Here is an 18,251-nt window from a genome sequence, read left to right on the forward strand (position 1 = left end):
ACCCTTCACCTACGAATCCTGAGTGGTAGTATTTTGCACTCATGTTGCACTGGTGCAAATGGCAACACAAGGTGCAAGGCAGCGGAAAATTTGACCCAAAGCTTTTCACAAAGCATCAGCAGCTCTTCTAATCATTGTCTGTAAGGAGTATTCAATGTAAAGGCAATATTGAGGGATAGCCACCTCACTGTGTACTGAATATTTATTTTGTGATCTCTAAAGAAAATTGGATAAACTATTTTGCTCAAATAAACTACAACTGACCTATACAAAAAACAATCACATTGTCATTTGATAACCAGTATATTCTAGAGAGGATCATTTACCATTTAAGACAAAACCTGTTAATTTAAAAAATAGTTTGGTCAGTAAAAATCAATACATACAGTCTTTAACAAAGTGAAATTCCAACAGGCAAAAACAGAGTGAGAGCCAGATCTTCAGCTGGTATCCATTGACACAGCTTCAGTGGAACTATGCAAATTTACACCTACAAGTCTGGCCATAGAATGTCTAAACAATCTCAAAACCTCACTTTCATGTAGTGACAGATCAGTTTTAATCACGGATTAGAAATGAAAAAAAAAAACGGCACAAATAAAGACAAATGCATTACAAGTCTAGCAAAAGTACTTAACATTTTGGAGAGCCAGACATTTTTGCTACAAAGAATGAACTGATGTGGGGCGCCAGCAGCATCCCCACCCATGTTCACTTAGCTGCATCTCGCCTTTTTAAAAAAAAATTGGACTGCCAATTTTACACGTGGCTCCAATGAAGGAATGAGGTCCTACATCACTTGGTAGATGTACATAGGTATTATGAGAGAGAGCGAGTGAGAAGGGGGATGAGGAATATCTTTTATTGGACCAGTTTCTGTTAGTGGAAGGCACAAGCTTCACGAAGTGCTTCCTTACTGAGACCCGAGGAAGCTTGTCCTTTCCACTAATGCAAGCTGGTCCAATAAAAGATATACATCACCCATCTTATGTCTCATATATCCTGGGACCAACACAGCTACAACACTGCAAACATACGTGTCATGGCATGTAGAGCTAGATCTTGCAAGGTGCTGAGGGCCTCTTGAGAAGTGCCGAGTGCTCTCAAATCCCACTCATTTCAATGGGAGCAGAGGACACTCCCTTAGCATCTTGCAGGATTGGGCCCTTAATAATTAATACACAACAAAGGATTTCTGCTCCTGCTGGTGACCTGAGAGCTAGCTTTGGCTTCATCTTTATAAAGCATTTGCTCTTAAATTAATCAAACTTTCTGAACATAAGGTTCTGTCACTTCCCAGAGGCTTCCAAATATTTTTCTATTTCACTTTAAGGGACAGATCTTCAGTTGGATTAGATTAACATAGCTTCATTGATTGAGGATCTGGCCTTATCAGCTAAGTGTTTATCCAGTGTACTAAAACAAATGCAGCATGATGTACACCTTTGGCAACAGAGCAGTTCTCCATATCGATATTGAGGAATACATTTGGCAGTACAAAAGCTTTCTTTAAAATGCTGCTAGTTTTCTAACCCGTGTTCACCCGCACATTTTCTTCTTTAGTAAACTGTACGGTAGCAGCAGGAGTTTCCTGGTGGTTCTCCTCAATTTTTAGTCCAAGGTTATCAAACCCAATGCTGGCTGGTTGTGGCAAACTGGTTGCAGCTTCTTCTGCAGTTTGAGTTGGAGTAGAACAGTACAAAATGAAGCCCACCATAATGATACCAAAGGACAGGAGGTAGAGACCTGAAAACTGACAAGGATATGGGGAGGGGAAGGGAAATAGATGTGGTTAGTAAACCTGTCTTATGATTGTGCCTTGCAGCAAGAGCATCACTTACAGCTACACTTTCTTTACGTCTCAATATTTAGAGTGCATCCATCACCATAGTATATGGGGCCCAAAAAACAAAACTCAGAAGCTTAGTCCACTGTCAGACTCAGACTACCTTAATGTTCTTCTTCACTTCCCCTTCTTAACACTGGTATACAGGGAATTGTTTTCTTAAGTTTAGACACCCATCTTGACAGATGTGACCAAGGATAACATGGTTCTAGATATGGTGATGGCAAGGAGTAATTGTTTATGCAAGTGAACACTAATGTAATATACCACTAAGTGTTTTCAATTTTAAGTGCAACATGGCCAAATTCTGTGATGGATTTGCTCCAGACTTTCACCTGGAAAGAATTTGTCCCTGTTGTTGGAATTCTGCAAGTCACTAGATCAGTAGGTGTGTTGTACATCACTTTTAACCATTTTATGGGCTATATACACGTTATTACTGGGCCAAACCGGTTTTCCTGTCTCCTGATATACACCAGTTTAACTTCACAGAAGTTATACCAGTGTAAAGAGATAACTAAGACTGTGGATCAGGCAAACAGGATTTGGTCCATTATTATCATCCAGTAAACTGTTAACATTCTAAAAAAGGAAGGATTATTACAAACCATCTTGATAGGAAAATAAGAGTCCACTTAAAGTGTTGACTTTATAAAATTGGATTTAAAATGTAACAGGATTAAATTACCCTCATCTGGGAACAGTTTGTCAGTTTGTCAGCTACAGATTTTCTTCCCAACACCATAATTACTGAAGCAGCTGGATGACTGAAATCAAAATATCCCTGCTCAAAACTAGCTCCCCAGTAATAACACAGGCATACTATTCTTTTGAGGCCTAATCCTGCTGTCAATAGAAAGACTCCCATTGGTTTCAACTCATGCAGGATTGCTCCCTACATCTGTGCTTATTGTCTTATGGCTGAGATTTTCAATTATGTCTTATGATTATTGTCTAATACTATAAATTCTGGTGGAGGTTTGTATTGTTTGATTTCTCTGCTAACACTTGCACTGACAGTTCTGGTGTCAAGAGGATTCTATTACCGACTACAATTAATGTTGACAAAGTCAGTGTTGAAAATTATTTTCAGCTGAATCAGAATTCAGTATAGCAACCCAGCTATAAACAAGTTCAGTTGCTTGGTGTATTGGCATTAATACTAGCCAGAACTTTCCAAACACTGTCCTCAATTTTGAGGAAAACAAGTAACTCTTCACAGTCACAAAATGAAGGAAAAATTGGGACTTCAGACTCAGGCCGCTTTGATAGTTGAGCACTTTGAAGGGCACCACACATACTGCACATGAAGAGGTGAGCTGGATCAGAATGGACAGGGGCCTTAGGTTAATATGGTCACGCAGGTACAACTGAAGTTGAACTACTAAGGAAGGATAAATAGCTGCTACAATTCTAACTCCTCTTCAGCTTCTAAATCTAAATTATTTCAGAAATTATGTAAATTGGGCCAGATTCTGCTCAGTTACACTGATGTTAATCTGGAGTAACTCTTACCTGTAATGGAGTTACTCCAGGGTTACAAAAGTTTAAACTGAAGACAGAATTTTGCCTGTGGATGTCTAAATTTTATTTATTGGTTCCCATGAAGAGGGTCTGTTTTCATAGAGCCTTCGGTTTATGTCCATGTTATCTTATAAACAGGCAGCTAAATTCTCATCAGGCACACAGACGTAGCAAAGCAGAGTGTACTGGTGCCCATAATCTCTAATAAGCATGCTCATGCACAGCTTCCCCTGCTATACCCCACCTAAAAGGATTATTCTTCTTATAATCTGTGGCTAAGACTTTCAAAGGGACTGATCTGGGGGCGTGACTTTCAGAAAATGCTGAGCACTCAGCCCTGAAACTCAGGCCCTTTTTGGGGTGCAGCCCAAACTTGAGGCACACAAAATAGTCACCTTTGAAAGTCTGCGCTTAGGTGCAGAACCATTCCCAGGTCAGAGGGACACACACAGCCATAAACATGAAGATCATACCTGGACCCACCCAGGAATGCCTCTGCCTCTCAAGAAGGGGTTGTAAGACAGTTTCTTCAGGGCTTTAAAGGGAGATAATGAGAACAATGATTGTACCCTCTTCCTTGCACTTTCACTGCTGAACATGGGATTTCTGGACACACCGTACCTGCTGTGACTTGGCATAAGACAGACAACTCTCATCTCCAATCTGCACTGTGGATTTCTGTGGCATAACCTTGTGCCATGCATGAAACTCCCACTGTCATTGATAGGAGGCCTGAGTGCATAATGTGCAACAGACAGCTACAATATGGACTGGATAAAGTTTTGACCACTGAATAGCTTGCAGCATAGGAACTGCACGTGAGCAAAAGGGGTGATTGGAGCCTATTTGTGAGCACCCACAAAATGACTGCTGAAACTTACATTCATCCCGTAATTAGAGATGATGGTTCCCTAAGCTTTCCAATCATATTTATGTTTTACCTAATTGTTGCACTGATGTCTTGTACTGACACCAATTATTCCAGAATATTTACCAGTCACTTTAATGCAAACTCCGCTGGGATTTTTTTTCAATAGGATACTGCCAACTGCTCTTGGGGCAGTCTCCCTCTAGAGGTCCTAGCTTCCTCCTACCCTGTCCTCCTCTCTTCTTCACATTAGCTCAGTCAATCAACTTAGCTTAAAATGAGTCAATTGTGCTGTCAGTGTGGAGCATTGTGGGACGGCTTCTGAAAGCCAGTAACTGTTGACCTAAGTAGCATAGTGTCTACACTGACATTACATTGAACTAACTACATTGACCGTAGCTCTATGCCTCTTGTGGCAGTGGAGTTATTAAATAGGCATAGCAGGGTGGTTACGTCAGCAGGAGCAACATTTAAGTGTAGACACTTCCATAGTTAGGTCGTCATAAGCTGCTTTGCATCAACCCAACTCTGTTGTGTAGACCAGGCCTCAGAGGTAGCGGGGCATGGTGGTGTTGTCCCTACACTCTCCCAAACCTTTCTACCTCCCCAACCCTCTCAGTTTTCCTTCCTTTATAACTGGGCTTGTTTTCCTTTATTGGTCCCAGCTGTGGTGCATGCCGCCATGATTGGCAGTTCCAGCACCCATGCTAGGGTGTGGTCAGCCTGGTCGCCTATAAACCAGGAAAAGTGTCCTCCCACTTCTGCCTATGCTCAGTATGGGGTTTGCACTACAGACACAAAATCATTTTAGATGCAGGCAACTCAACTTTTTAGAGATGAGTAATTAGGAAAATTAAAAGTGGATTTTCTGATACATAAGTTACTCTAACCACTACAGCATGTGCTAGAGAATAATAAGGTATGTCTCTTAGACACCAAGGCAGAGATACTTTTCCTGAAATAATAGAATAAAGGCTAAATCCTGGCTCTGAGTACAGGGGGCGTGCAAGGAGGAGGCGGCTCCATCATAGTCCAAGCATCGTGGCTGGAGCCATTTTCCCTGTGTGTAAATCTCAATGCCTGCATAGATAGCACAGCATTAGTTAGCTAGACGGATGGTTCTGGAAGTTGGGAGGAGAGCACTAAAGCAGCATCTGTCAAAAGCTACAGCCAGCATTCCTCCAGCACAGCCCTACTAGCTCTGTGGGGAGAGGTGTAAGGCCAGGGCTACGCTTCCACCCTGCTTACACAAACGCCTCCTGAAGCGTTGAATGCTAAGATGACTGCTGGCTGGCCTCCCTCACTTACGTTCTGAAGGCCAATCTGAATCTGTGTAGACAATGGCAGTCTTTACAGTGACGGCGATGGGAATCAGATTGGGCCCTAATAACAGAAGCAGCCACGCCATGTTTGCTTCCTGCACTGGGGCAGGAAAGAGTCTCCCATTCTCCTTCCCCTCACAGACTCATAGGCAGAGACATGTAATTTAACCCTTCCGGTGCACACTGGACTGGGTTCAATTTCTAGCTCTGTCACAAACTTTCCTATGTGACATTAGGCAACTTATTTCACTTCTCTGGCCTTCAGAGTCTCTAGCTGTAAAATGATGATCAAAATCCTTCCTGACCTCGCAGCGATGGTTTGGGGCTAAATATTTGGGAGAGTGCTCGGATACGACGGGGATGGGGCCAGATAAGTATGGGGGTTGGGATTAAAGTAGACAGAAGTGCTGCTCAGTAATCTGGTGTCACTAGAACTCATCTGGGTTGAACTCATAAAATTTGGGGGTGGGGAGAAATGTGTGGCACTGACTGCAGGGAGGGAGGGATAGCTCAGTGGTTTGAGCATTAGCCTGCCAAACCCAGTGTTATGAGCTCAATCCTTGAGGGGGCCACTTAGGGATCTGGGGCAAAATCAGTACTTGGTCCTGCTAGTGAAGGCAGGGGGCTGGACTCGATGACCTTTTAAGGTCCCTTCCAGTTCTAGGAGATAGGATATCTCCATTAATTTTGCAGCCCCTTCCCTTTGGAACTGAAACAGAAAGGGGGTTATTCTTCAGGCATAAAGTAAGCCATTGTTCCATTCTTTGACACCTTTTGCCTTGGTAGTTCCAGAGTTCCAGTGTGTTTTATGCCTCAGACTGGTGAAGAAATAAACTGAGTTTTCTCGCATTGTTTTGCTTGCCCTCCTCTAGCTGCTTTGAGAGGAGAGATTTTGTTTCCCCTTCCACCAGGACACCCTCAGCATGACTTTTAGGCTACTATAAGTGGAACAGGGCTGAGTTCAGAGGACTAAAAGCCCCATTCAAGAACAAGTATTTATTTATTTTCTGTTTTTACTCTGTTTTATTCAGTCAGGCTTTGTTGCTCCAATTTAAATCAGCATAGCAACTAATTTTCGTTAAATCTGCACAATTTTTGTGTTTAGACAATGCACCATCCACTACCAAGTCTAAAGTCTACTATCAATGTGATTGGTAATCCAGTAACTCCACCTAGCGTCCAGATTTGCAACAGACTCTTTCCTAGACGTTTATACAACAGAAGCACGTTCAGAAAATATTTGTGGCAAGCAAACTCCCTCCCTGCTCAGTCTTTGGAGAGCTCCTGGGGTTTTGGTTTGTTTGATATTTGGCATTGTATTCCAGATCTCAGCTGCATGTAAGACAATGACAGAAGGGGTGAAAATGTAATTCTGAAAGGGAGGGCTGGCCATATGAAGGCCCCCCTGTGGGCCTGAACCTGTAAGGGGCCAAGTATCCTAATTCCTATTGATTCCAGTGGTAGGCAAGGGCTCACAGCACCACGCAAGAATAGGAATGGGAACTTCCTCCACCCCAGATACCATTCTGTGATGAGCTTATTCCAAGTGGCAATAATGGCAAAGGTAGTACTAGTACTAGAAGACCACAGCCAGGAACCCCTGGGGTTAGAAGAAATCAGAAAAGTATAGTAGAATAAAGGCACTCTGTGGCATAAAGCTAAGATGAAGAAAGAGATACTCTAACTTTACCTGCAACAGCCTCTGAGGGGCCTTAGATGGAATATCATTTGGTGACAAGAGAAAAACTGTTCTTCTTCAGTAAGAGTTGAGAGGTTCCTTGCATTTTTTGTAGTATATTCAATCCCCTATACCTTTATAATCCATGAAACATCCTTCCTGGCGTCTTTGTGCAACAGCAAAGGAAAGATAACATAACTTTGCTGCTGTTAAATATGCAAAAATTGTGCTTCCTGGTGTGCAGTTACCTAGTTCTCCCCTTAGACCTGCTTGTAACTGTAGGTACTGCATTAGTATTGCTCCATTCTCTTGCTGCCCCCCCCCCCCCTTGGCTGTTTTAAATTACTTATAGAAGCGCTCTGATTGTGGAGTTGTCATTCTCCAGACAATTTCATTCCTTGATCATTCATAGTGTAATCCAGAGTTCATTACTGCTCCTTTTGCCCAGGAAAAATGTATGATGGTTTCAAACACCACTCACTCCACCTTGCTTTGTGAAGACACTAGCAAAGAATTAATTTAACCTTGAATAAATTAGTCTATATAAAATATATATAAAAAAGACTTCCTATCGTGTCCTTCACTTATTTTTATATGTGCCTGAAATTCTCTTATAACTTACCTCGAACGCCTTCTGAAATCCACCCTTCTTCTTTTTTTTTTTTTTAAACCAACATTGGCTGGTACCAGATGCTTCAGAAAGAGATGCAAGAAACTCTGCGGTGGGCAATTATGGGACAATCTGCCTCTAGGGAAAGCTTCCTCCCAACTCCCAACAGTAAGAAGCTGTCTTAAAGCCTCATGCTTCAGGGTTTATATATGTCCCTTCCAAAATTGTTGCTTATCTTTTAAAAAATATTTCCTATTAGCTGTATAAATGTCTAATCCCTTCTTCAATGACGCCATTAGCTGTTTGGTGCCAAGATACATCGTTGATAGGTGACTTAGAAATGGATGCAGTAACTGAGCTGCCTGTTACAATACACAGTGGAGACATTTTCAGTCTGTCATATTTACTTAATTTTTAAAATGAACACTGTTGAGTAGGTTAGATACAAATTTTATTAATGCTCAAAAGTGTTGCAATCTGGTGGGAAATGTCAATTGCTAAATATCTCTTTGAAAGGAAACTCTAGCAATTGTGTGTGCTTGACACTACAATACTTCTGCTCTTATGCTTCAGAACCAAAATAAATGGTCCTTCACCTTTAGAACTAAATTTGACATAAAAGCTTCTGATTTCTGTATGGCTGAGGGCAAGTGACCTCCTGGAGTAATACAGCTAAGCCTCTTAAGCAAAGTTCTCAAGCTTCTCGCTAAGCTTTTCCATCCACTGAGAGGGTCAATGATTAAAAAGGTGATAGTGAGCTCGGAATGACTCTGGGTACAAAGGATCAGTTAGAGTGGAAGGGTTGGTTTTAATAGGACCACACAGCTGCAACAGAATGCTAAAGAAACAAATCTTACAGAAGCAGTTCCACAGAATGTCCTAGTCAGAGTGTAGAACAGATACATTTGTCTTCAGAACTCAGTGTCTTGAGTTCTGTTCAGAGATATAACTGCATAGACTTGATTCTTCTCTCACAGATGTCTCTAATAACTGATTAAACATGCAGAAAACATTTATTTTTGAGCTCAGTCCAAGCCATAGCTTCAGATGGAGACATGCTTGAACTTTTGGATCTGAACTTTTTAATAGCCTTTGAGGGCTGACCAGATCTGAACACTCCCAAAGTTTGGGTGATTCAAAATATGGATTAAGAAAAGAACTCTGGGACTAGGATGAATCACTAATTTATTTACAGTTTCTTGCGCTGATTGCAAGACTTTCTGAGGGTTTTGCAATGCTCTTTAGCAACTTAATCCAGAAAGTGTGAAATGAATTTTAAATCACCATCTACCTAACAGTGCAGTATTATGCAATTAAACTTGAGTCTTCTGATTCGAATAGCTGTTAGAGACAGTTAAGATGGTTATGCTTTGGAATGAAATTTAACTGAAACCATGATTGAATGTTTGCTTACCTTATAGCCAAACAGGAACAGTCCAAAAAAAAGACTGTAGAGATCAGCTGTCAGAATGCCCAAGTTGACAGAAGTAGCGCTAGTAACTTTAATCACTACTGGCATGAAGCTATACAGCCCAAACATACAGAGGGCAAAAGCCACGAATAGTAACACTGTAAAACAAGACAACAATTTACACTAAAAGGAATGAATAATAAGAGAGCAAAAAAGACTGATGTTCTTCAGACATTGTAAATCTTTGCACATTTTATCAAGTGCTACAGTAATACAAATAATAAATATTAATCAGACTGGGTACAAGCAAGTTCCCTACACATAACTCTCTTGTATGGCAAAAACAAGAAAGAAAGAAAATTACAGTAACAGGGAAAGTCTTGTACAGATTCAGATGCTGTGTGGATGAATCGCAGGGAGGAAGTACTGAATTTCTATACCGACCTTGATCACAGGGAGATGAAGGAAGGGGCCTGTAACATCAAAAAAAAGGAATAATCCTGTTCCTTCAGTCTTCATTGGATAATACTAGAGCTGGTCAGAGAAATGTTGATGGACCCATATTCCATCAGAATATGCAATTCCATCTAAATCAAAACACTTTATGAAATCACGTCATTTTTGCTAGAGTTTAATTTCAGAAGAAATCAGAAAAACTGCAACAGGTTGAAACATCCCATTTTGACCCTTTCAAAGCAAAACTTCTCAAATTTTCATTTTGAAATGACATTTCATTTCAAGTTTTTAAATCTTGTATTATATGATACAAAAGAAAAACGTTGGAATTGAAATGAAACATTTTGATTGGCCCAAAATGAATTTTATTTGGGAATTTTCCTTTGCAGAGAATCTCAAGATTTTTGGTTTTCGCTCAGATTCGGAACGAAGCCAAATTTTGAAATCTTGATCTTTTGCAAAACTGAATTTCTGTCCTCCAATCAGCTCTAGTTAAGACTAACTTTGCCTAGAGGGGACACCAGCATCTGCCTGAAATATTCTGGCTGAAACAAACCCAGTCAAGACAACAATGATATTGGTGGCATGAATAAAATATTATGAAATAGCAGCCAATGCCATAACTTCTGTCTTGATTGGATCTTCTGTACTTTGGCGGTCAATGTGGTTCAGTTCCATGGACCTACGTGGATTTTGGGGTCCAAACCTGTAAAGCTTATCTCTTTGCTACCCAGAGTTTGCATACAGTACAGCTTTTTTTTTAAACACAGTATGAATGTTGCTTGTTTTATGCCAACAAATGAAATAAAGGGAAATGAAGATATCATAGCTCTGATCAATTCAACCAATTATCCATTTTTCTGAGGTGTTTTAATTTATACGTAATTTTAATGTACACATACCAATTTTCCAGTTCCACTGAATGTGAGCAATGTCCGAGTGTTCCACAATGGCTCTACGTAAGAAAAGACAATACTGGAGTGAAAATTACTTTGCATTGTTTTCACTATGTATTCAAATAGTGGATTTAATTACGAGCATGTATAAGAAATGCTTTGACTTTCTTTCTCTCTTATAATAAGGAAAGAATACATAAGAGTTAAATAAAAAGGCTCTTTGCCTTTCACAGGTTCACTTGCTATTTAACATACCATCTGAGAAAATGATTAACTGTGATGCTGAGAGGTGAGGAACATAACATTAATTAGTAGGCCTTGTTTGCCTGCTCTCTCTGTCTCCATGTTTGTTTGCAATAGTAAATGTTGCCTCATTTTTAAATTCAAGCTTAAACATCACAAATACCCCCTCTTTAATCATCCCTTTTCCTTTTAAATACATTTTAACACTGATTTTTTAGTCACTTTAGAAAATCATAGAAGTCATTCTGCCGGGGAGTAACTCCTGCAGGTTCCCACTGGAAAAACCTTTACAGAAATGCAATCCCGTGAGTAGTCCTTTGTCACATGAGTGGTCCCATGAAGGTCAATGAGACTATTCACACAAGTACAAACTATGGCCCAGATCCTCAGAGGTATTTAGGTACCGCACTCCCATTGAAATCAATGGAAGTTTGGCAACTAAATGCCTTTGAGGATCTGGGCCCACACTCAGACAGGTTTGCAGGATTGGACCTCAAGGGTGCTACATGAAGCAGCAGCAATGTATGACCTAGGCAGCAGATGTAAAAAGGAAACGAAATGCATACTGCAGATCAATAAAAAGGACCCCAAATGCCTAGGTAAATGCAAACTTAACAATGAATTAATTTAAAAACAATAGCACCATTTGGTGGTACACAAAGAAATCATTCTGCAGTGTGTTCTTAATTAGGGTTAAAGTAAATATATTAGATCCTTACAGCTGTAGACCGCTGATAATAGTCCCAAACAAGCCCACCATTCCTAGAAACTCCACTCTGCTCAGATTTTTCACAATGTATTCCTCACTCACATTAGAAATGGCATACAAAGAAGCACCCAGCAGAACTAAGACATCGCCAACCACCACGTCACTTCCTGTACAGAAATATTAATCCACAAAAAGGGAAATACTGTAAACACTTTTTAACTTTTTTTTTTTTTTTTTAAATAAACAAGTTTATTTCTAATGTCTCCACCTTTCAGGTTAGGGAGAGGGGAATGTTTATGTCCTGCTTGTGACCGATCACTCGCAAACCGAAGGCTGACAATGCCAAAGGCTCCAGCCGCCCTTGCAAAATTTGGGGCCAGCTGAGCTTTTGGTTTTTATTTTAAAGGTTAAAACACACTTAGTAAGGTCCAGTTCTATCTAGTTCTGCTACAGTTAAGCACTGTGTGGGAATTCCAGAAGAATTCTATCTTTCAGACCATTGATTCAGTTCTTCTGCATTAAGGGCCTGATTCAGCTCCCATTAAAGTCAATTTATTGATTTCAAGGGGAGCTGAATTAGGCTCTAAGTCTATGAAAGCTCTTAAGTGGGTGCTACAAGTCTGTGATTGCATGATATGGGCTAAAATAAGCCTTTTATACTATACTAATGGGATTCCCTGTAATGCCAACGGTCTTCAGGTAATGCCCTTATGCATCGGTTCAATAGCCAGATCGTTGCTCTCATTAAAGTCCTTGATTTGATTTAAAACCTCTTCCCCAAGCAGTTTGATAGTCGTTCTTTAGGAAACATGACTGGGAGCTGGGGGAAGGACTGAGAAAGACACTTCTTGCAAGAAGTATATCTATGTTGTATCTATGATGGATGAATCATGACAAATCTAGAAATCTCAGGGAAGGAAGATTTTCCCTTTGGACTCTATTCTGTCATAGATTCTAAGGCCAGAAGAGACCATTGTGATCATCAAGTCTGACCTCCCGTACAACACAGGCCATAGAACTTCCCCAAAATAATTCCTAGAGCAGCTCTTTTAGAAAAACATCCCATCTTGATTTAAAAATTGTCAGTGATGAAGAATCCACCATGACCCTTGATAAATTGTTTCAATGGTTAATTACTCTCACCGTTAAAAATTTACATCTTATTTGCAGTCTGAATTTGTCTAGCTTTATCTTCCAGCCATTGGATCATGTTATACCTTTCTCTGCTAGACTGAAAAGCCCATTATCAAACATTAGTCATGCTTACTAATGTCAAGTAGCACTACGACTATGCCTTCACTACAAAAAAGATGTCTTTTTACATCAAGATAGATATCACACTCACTGTAAAATCCTGGTGGAGACAAGGCAGAAGGCGGTTTTACCTCCATGTAGCTAGTCGAGGTCAAACTACACCTCCCACCTGAGGTTTACCTTGACTCGTTTCTGCTAGGATTTACATTGAGATAGCTAAAAGCTGTGTAGTGTAGACAAAGCCTAAGTCATATGAAAAGACCCACTGACATCAATGAGATTGGTTGTGTAAGTAGGTGCTATTCGGTGTATTTAACAGTTGCAGTTCCGGGCCCATTATAAGTTTTTTAATTGGACTAAAGACATGTTGATATGTTAGCTCTAGCCAAAGAGAACTCATCCACACTCTCTTTGGTTTGCAACAGTACTAATTACTAGAAGTTTTAATTAACTCCAAAATCTAAAGGGCAAGGTTTTATTTGAGGAGAGATTAAAAGAGATAAACATACACATAGGCCACAGTACTCAGCTGCACCCAATAAATAAGTGCTGTACACAGCAGGATTGCCAATAGTCCCTTATTACAAGGGACATCCCTTATTTTTTCATCTCTGTATAACAAGATCGGGAGTTGCTGAGTGCTGCAAAAAGCAGCAAGAAATACCCCTGGTGAAGGTAGAGAAGTACTGTTTATTATTAATAATGATAATTAATAATGATATCGGAAGGAGGGGTGGGGCAGAGGTACTAAGAAAATGGTGCCTTATTCTTGAAATACAATGTTGGCAACCCTAGGTAATGGGCAAGCTGCAAAGGAGCTCTCTGTGGCTCCCTAATGCTGGTGCTGGCTCGAGATTGTTTTGGCCCCAGCATAGTTTAGAGCAGCCTTAATCCTGCTCTAATCTATGCCCAATTAGCCATTGGCCTCAAGGATCCAACCTTCCTGGCCACACCTCCTCCATCCCCAGCATGCCCCTGACACCGACTTCGATGCCACACAGGGATTCCCCTATACAAGCAGTATCTCCAGCTGCAGAGAGCTGCTAGCCTTCTGGCCCCTTCATGCCTTTGGAGTGGTGCAAAAAGATAGAAGCAGGGCTTAATGAACTTGGGCCCAGATCCTCAAAGGTATTTAGGTGCCTAACTCCCAATGAAATCAATGGGACTTAGGCACCTAAATACCTTTGAGAATCTTGGCCTCAGTCTTTGAGGCAGTAGCATTAACCCAGGGCTGCAGGCAAACGGATACCACCATCCCCATAAGTCTGAATACAAGTCCTCAAATACTGTCTTTGGGGAGCGAGGAGCTACTAACTTCAACAAAGGAACCAAAAGTGGGAGTGTTGTTCTCCAGGACAAGTAGAAGAGAATCCTGTAACATATGGCTCCACCCCCATGTCTGCAGTCTGAAAAGACAGAAGTCCTAGAGTTTGGAAGGGTGTTAACCTGAAATAGAGGGTGTCACCCTGGAATAGAGTCAAACCCATCACCATGAGTTTTCTCTTCTTTTGTCTCCCCTTTGAAAGTAAGAATGTCATGAAACCCATGTCTCCACACTCTTCCCAGATGATAACCAATTCCTTACCTTCACTGTTCTGCCTCCCAGCTAATATGTCTGCACCAACCATAGTTCCCACACCCAACAGACAGACAGCAACAGCTATGAAATGGAGGAGTCTGTATCTTGCGCGCAGAATGAACCATGATAGAGCCATCAACACAGGGATCCCAAAGCAGTCCAGCAGCTATGTGTACAGAGAAACAGTTTTTAATTAGAAATCTGCCAAAAAAAAAAAAAATCTTGATTTCACCATCCAGAGGGCAAACATGGATTTCATTCTCCACCAGAGTACATCAGGAGTAAGCCTATGGAAGTCAATGAAGTTACACCAGTGTAAAACCAGTTTAGGTCAGAGGGGAATCAGGTCCACATTTTGCCATCAAAGCCATTATGTGACTTAGGCAAGAGTGGATGCTACTGAGTGGAAAGTTTCTCGTATCTATAAACTAAATGTATTTATTCATGATTGGTCTGCTCACCCCCACTATCGTTAGGAGTGAGAGTGTTGAAAATGTTGCTACTAAACCCATGTTCCTCCAGGGGCCACTGAACTACTAGAAAGAGGATTTTTGTTTGGATTTCATTTTTTTCCTCTTTTTATGTGGTTTTATTTTGCCACACTAAAGTAGCTAAATCTGGTCATGCTCAACTGGGTTTTTTATTTTTTCCCCTTTTCTACCTTGAATTCTGAACTACGGGCTAGATTCTGATCCCAGTTACACCAGTGAAAATCTAGAGTAAATCTAGTAAAAATAATGGAGTTATTGCAGCTTTGTACTAATGCGACTGAGACCAAAATCTGGCCCTGCATTTTTAAGATGGGTTCTGCTGAAAAAAAACTATGTTTTGGTTAATTTAGTGCTACTGAAAGGAAAGTTGTAAATAATTTTTGAGGGGAACAGTTATCCCATAGCCAGTTTCCAAAACCTCCAGTTTCTTCCAGAAAACATCTACAATACAGCAATGCATTATCAGTCCAAAACTCTGTAGTATACTCAAAACTGAAAACTGGGTTGCAGCATAAAACAGATTGAATGTAACAGAAAATTAAGTAACACAAGGAACATTGTGCCAATTGTATTATTCATTTTTTATATCTAATTCAGTAAAAACAACAAACACCTTTCCTGTTGGAATTTGCCAGAAACTGATGTTGACTTTCTAGTCTGCCTCAATGGATGCATAGAAAGTGAGGGTTAAGGGACTACAGCCAAATTTAGGTCCAGCTTCCCACAGAGCCCTGTACATTGTGCTTGAAATCACTGAAACTTACTAGAACTAAAACATACATATTAAAAACTGATCTCCTGGAGTCACATCCAAACATAAGTGCCAAATCAATGGAACTTCTCACGTAAGTACCATGATCAAGAGTTAGCCCTCCGTCCTTAATGTTCACTGTTACTTTTTGCCTTTCTAAATACACCATTTCAGTGTTTTATTCTGCATACTCCTGTTACTGAAGTGTGATTACCACTTACAAAAGCAAGGCTGCAAAGTGACTTTTGTTTATTACCCCATGTTTTCACTTGCTCATAACTATACAGAGTATTTCAACTAAAATCAAGACAGCAGAAAGAGGAATTGTCACAGGTTAAATCTTAATTGCGCTTCATAAATCACATGCTCCGTCTAATCCTGCTATCAGTTTTTTCTCTGTTCCCTGGATTCTCTCCAGTTTGCCCTATCTGAGAAGCCCACAGATGTACAGGGACCTACCAAGGCTGTATTATGAGAACATGTTCTGACATGTATTACCAAACATTCCAATGTAGTATTTGCTTTATGGTAAGAATGAAAACATTTACACTTCCTCTGGCACCACTGAATTCTGTGGTTTTCTCTAGTGTTAAACTAAAGGTGTCATTTATCTGCTGGAACAGCAATGCACATTGTTCTAGATTTCACAGCTCTGTTACTCCATTGCCTGTAATTAAAGGCTATGTTGAGAGTTTACTTTCAGCCCTATGTAGGGAGGTGTTTAACTACCCCATCCCAGGAGGAGTTCCAGAAAGGAATGGTGACTCTGAGGCCTGATCCACATCTAAAACAGGTCAACCTAGCTGTGTCACTCAGTGATGTAAAAATACACAACCCTGAGAGATGTAGCTAAGCTGACCTAGGCCCAGGTATAGACACCGCTAGGTTGATGGAAGAATTCTGCTGTCGACCTAGCTACCCCCTCTCGAGGGAAAAAATCCTTTTGTCATTGTAGCAAATGTCTATACTACAACGCTGCCACAGCACCATAGCTGTGCCACTGTAGCACCTGCAGTATAGACATAGCCTGAGATGTCCCTCTGCATCACAGTTTCCCTTGAGCGAATATGGGTGGGTGAAGGGAATTTGCTGCAACAGCCCACTTCTACCTTCTGTATATTCCCCCGTCTCATCCAGCTAGTGACATGTAAGAGAGCTTTACCATTGCTCTGTCTAGTCTCTGCCCCCCCTCCAACCCACTTGCTCAGAGAAATGAGCATCAGACACAAAGCTCCATCTCTTCCCTCCACCATGCACAGACTCATAAGCCCTGCCCAGCCATACAGGCTATACAGCCTTATGTCCAGTTACTCCCCTATGCATCTGCTTAGGGATAAATCACAACTAAGCTCCAAGGTGGTTGTCTCCTAGAATGAAGCACTTAAAAGTGACCTGCAAAGGATTTTTTAAAACTGTGTTTGTCCCCTTTTTGGTTCTCAATGATGGATAAAGTCAAAGGGGTTGTGGGGAGAGTGTTTAAGGATGTTTGTTTGTTTTCTGCCTTTTTTTTTTTTTAACCTTTAGAAATGTCAGGAATGTAAAATCTTGTCTTCTCTGATTTTGCTGAAAGACCAGCCAGAGCTATTAGGGAATCTATCTGCAATTGCTGAATCTTTAACAAAGCCTCCTTTGCGTGAAATGATAGTCACTGACGTCAAATAGGTTTTACCAAAAAGAAGCAAAAGCAAAGAGTTTTAGACAATCTGTCTAGAAATGTCCCTTTCACTATTTATAGATAAATGCGGTCACCATTTCACTAGTTTTCTAATCATCAAACTGTCCTCCAGCCCAGACTGAAAAGATCATTTTAAAAATAAAAAACTTTAATAGATTTTTAAGCCCAGAAGGGACCATGAGATGATCTATTCTGACCTCCACAGAATTTCAGCCAGTGATTCCTACATCTAGCCCAATAACGCCAATAACTTGTGGTTAAGCTAGAGCACATCTTTTAGAAAGAGTTCCAATCTTGATTGAAACATCCAAAGGATGGGTAATTTTTCTTGGTAATCTGTTTCAATGGTTAATCACCCTCAGTTAAAAAAAAAAAAATCTTATTTCCAGTTTGAATTTTTCCAACTTCAACTGGATCTTGTTATGTCTTTATCTGCTAGATTACAAAGCCCTCTAGTATAAGATACCATCTTCTAGCACTATGATCAGAGAAGGGCAAAGCAGCTGAAGTACAGCAGTGAATCTGGCCCACTGATGTCACTGGGATTACTTATAAGAATAATGGTTCATACAATAGCGCTCTAAGACACCTATGGGGCAGTAGGCAATTGACATTTGGAGTTATTGCTACTAGCACCTCAGCAAACTCTCTGTTGCTGTTCAATTTTGCCCTCCTTTTTTACAGGGAGGAAAAAAATGACCCTCCAATTTGATTTACGAGATGTTCTGTCTCAGCTCAGTTTTTGGCCACACTTTATACTAAGGTTTCATTTATAAACAGCTAATAGATGTTTTAATAAATGGTTAGTCAATTATTACAGATTTAGTGATCCCAACAGATCAATAGGTTTCTTATAACCATTATAACACCTTCAACTGATGTGCTTATGTGACAGTGTACCCCATAAGGCTTTATGGGGGGGGTGCTCATAAATGTAT

General features: G+C 40.5%; 1 protein-coding gene across 1 annotated transcript in view; it reads right to left on the reverse strand.

Moving 5' to 3' along the window:
- Nucleotides 1-228: 228 nt before the first annotated feature.
- The window catches only part of SLC35F2 (solute carrier family 35 member F2), a 35,293-nt gene continuing 17,270 nt past the window's right edge, over nt 229-18,251 (reverse strand). The window contains exons 4-8 of the mRNA XM_024216798.2: nt 14,403-14,562; nt 11,574-11,730; nt 10,618-10,670; nt 9,263-9,417; nt 229-1,753 (exon numbers count right to left, since the gene is read on the reverse strand). Of these exons, the coding sequence (XP_024072566.1) occupies nt 1,529-1,753; nt 9,263-9,417; nt 10,618-10,670; nt 11,574-11,730; nt 14,403-14,562 (750 nt within the window). The 3' untranslated portion in view covers nt 229-1,528. The remainder of the gene's footprint in view (nt 1,754-9,262; nt 9,418-10,617; nt 10,671-11,573; nt 11,731-14,402; nt 14,563-18,251) is intronic.

This window comes from Terrapene carolina, unplaced genomic scaffold (genome assembly GCF_002925995.2).
Source record: "Terrapene carolina triunguis isolate 2854851 unplaced genomic scaffold, T_m_triunguis-2.0 Scaffold138, whole genome shotgun sequence".
NCBI classification, from domain to species: Eukaryota; Metazoa; Chordata; order Testudines; family Emydidae; genus Terrapene; species Terrapene triunguis.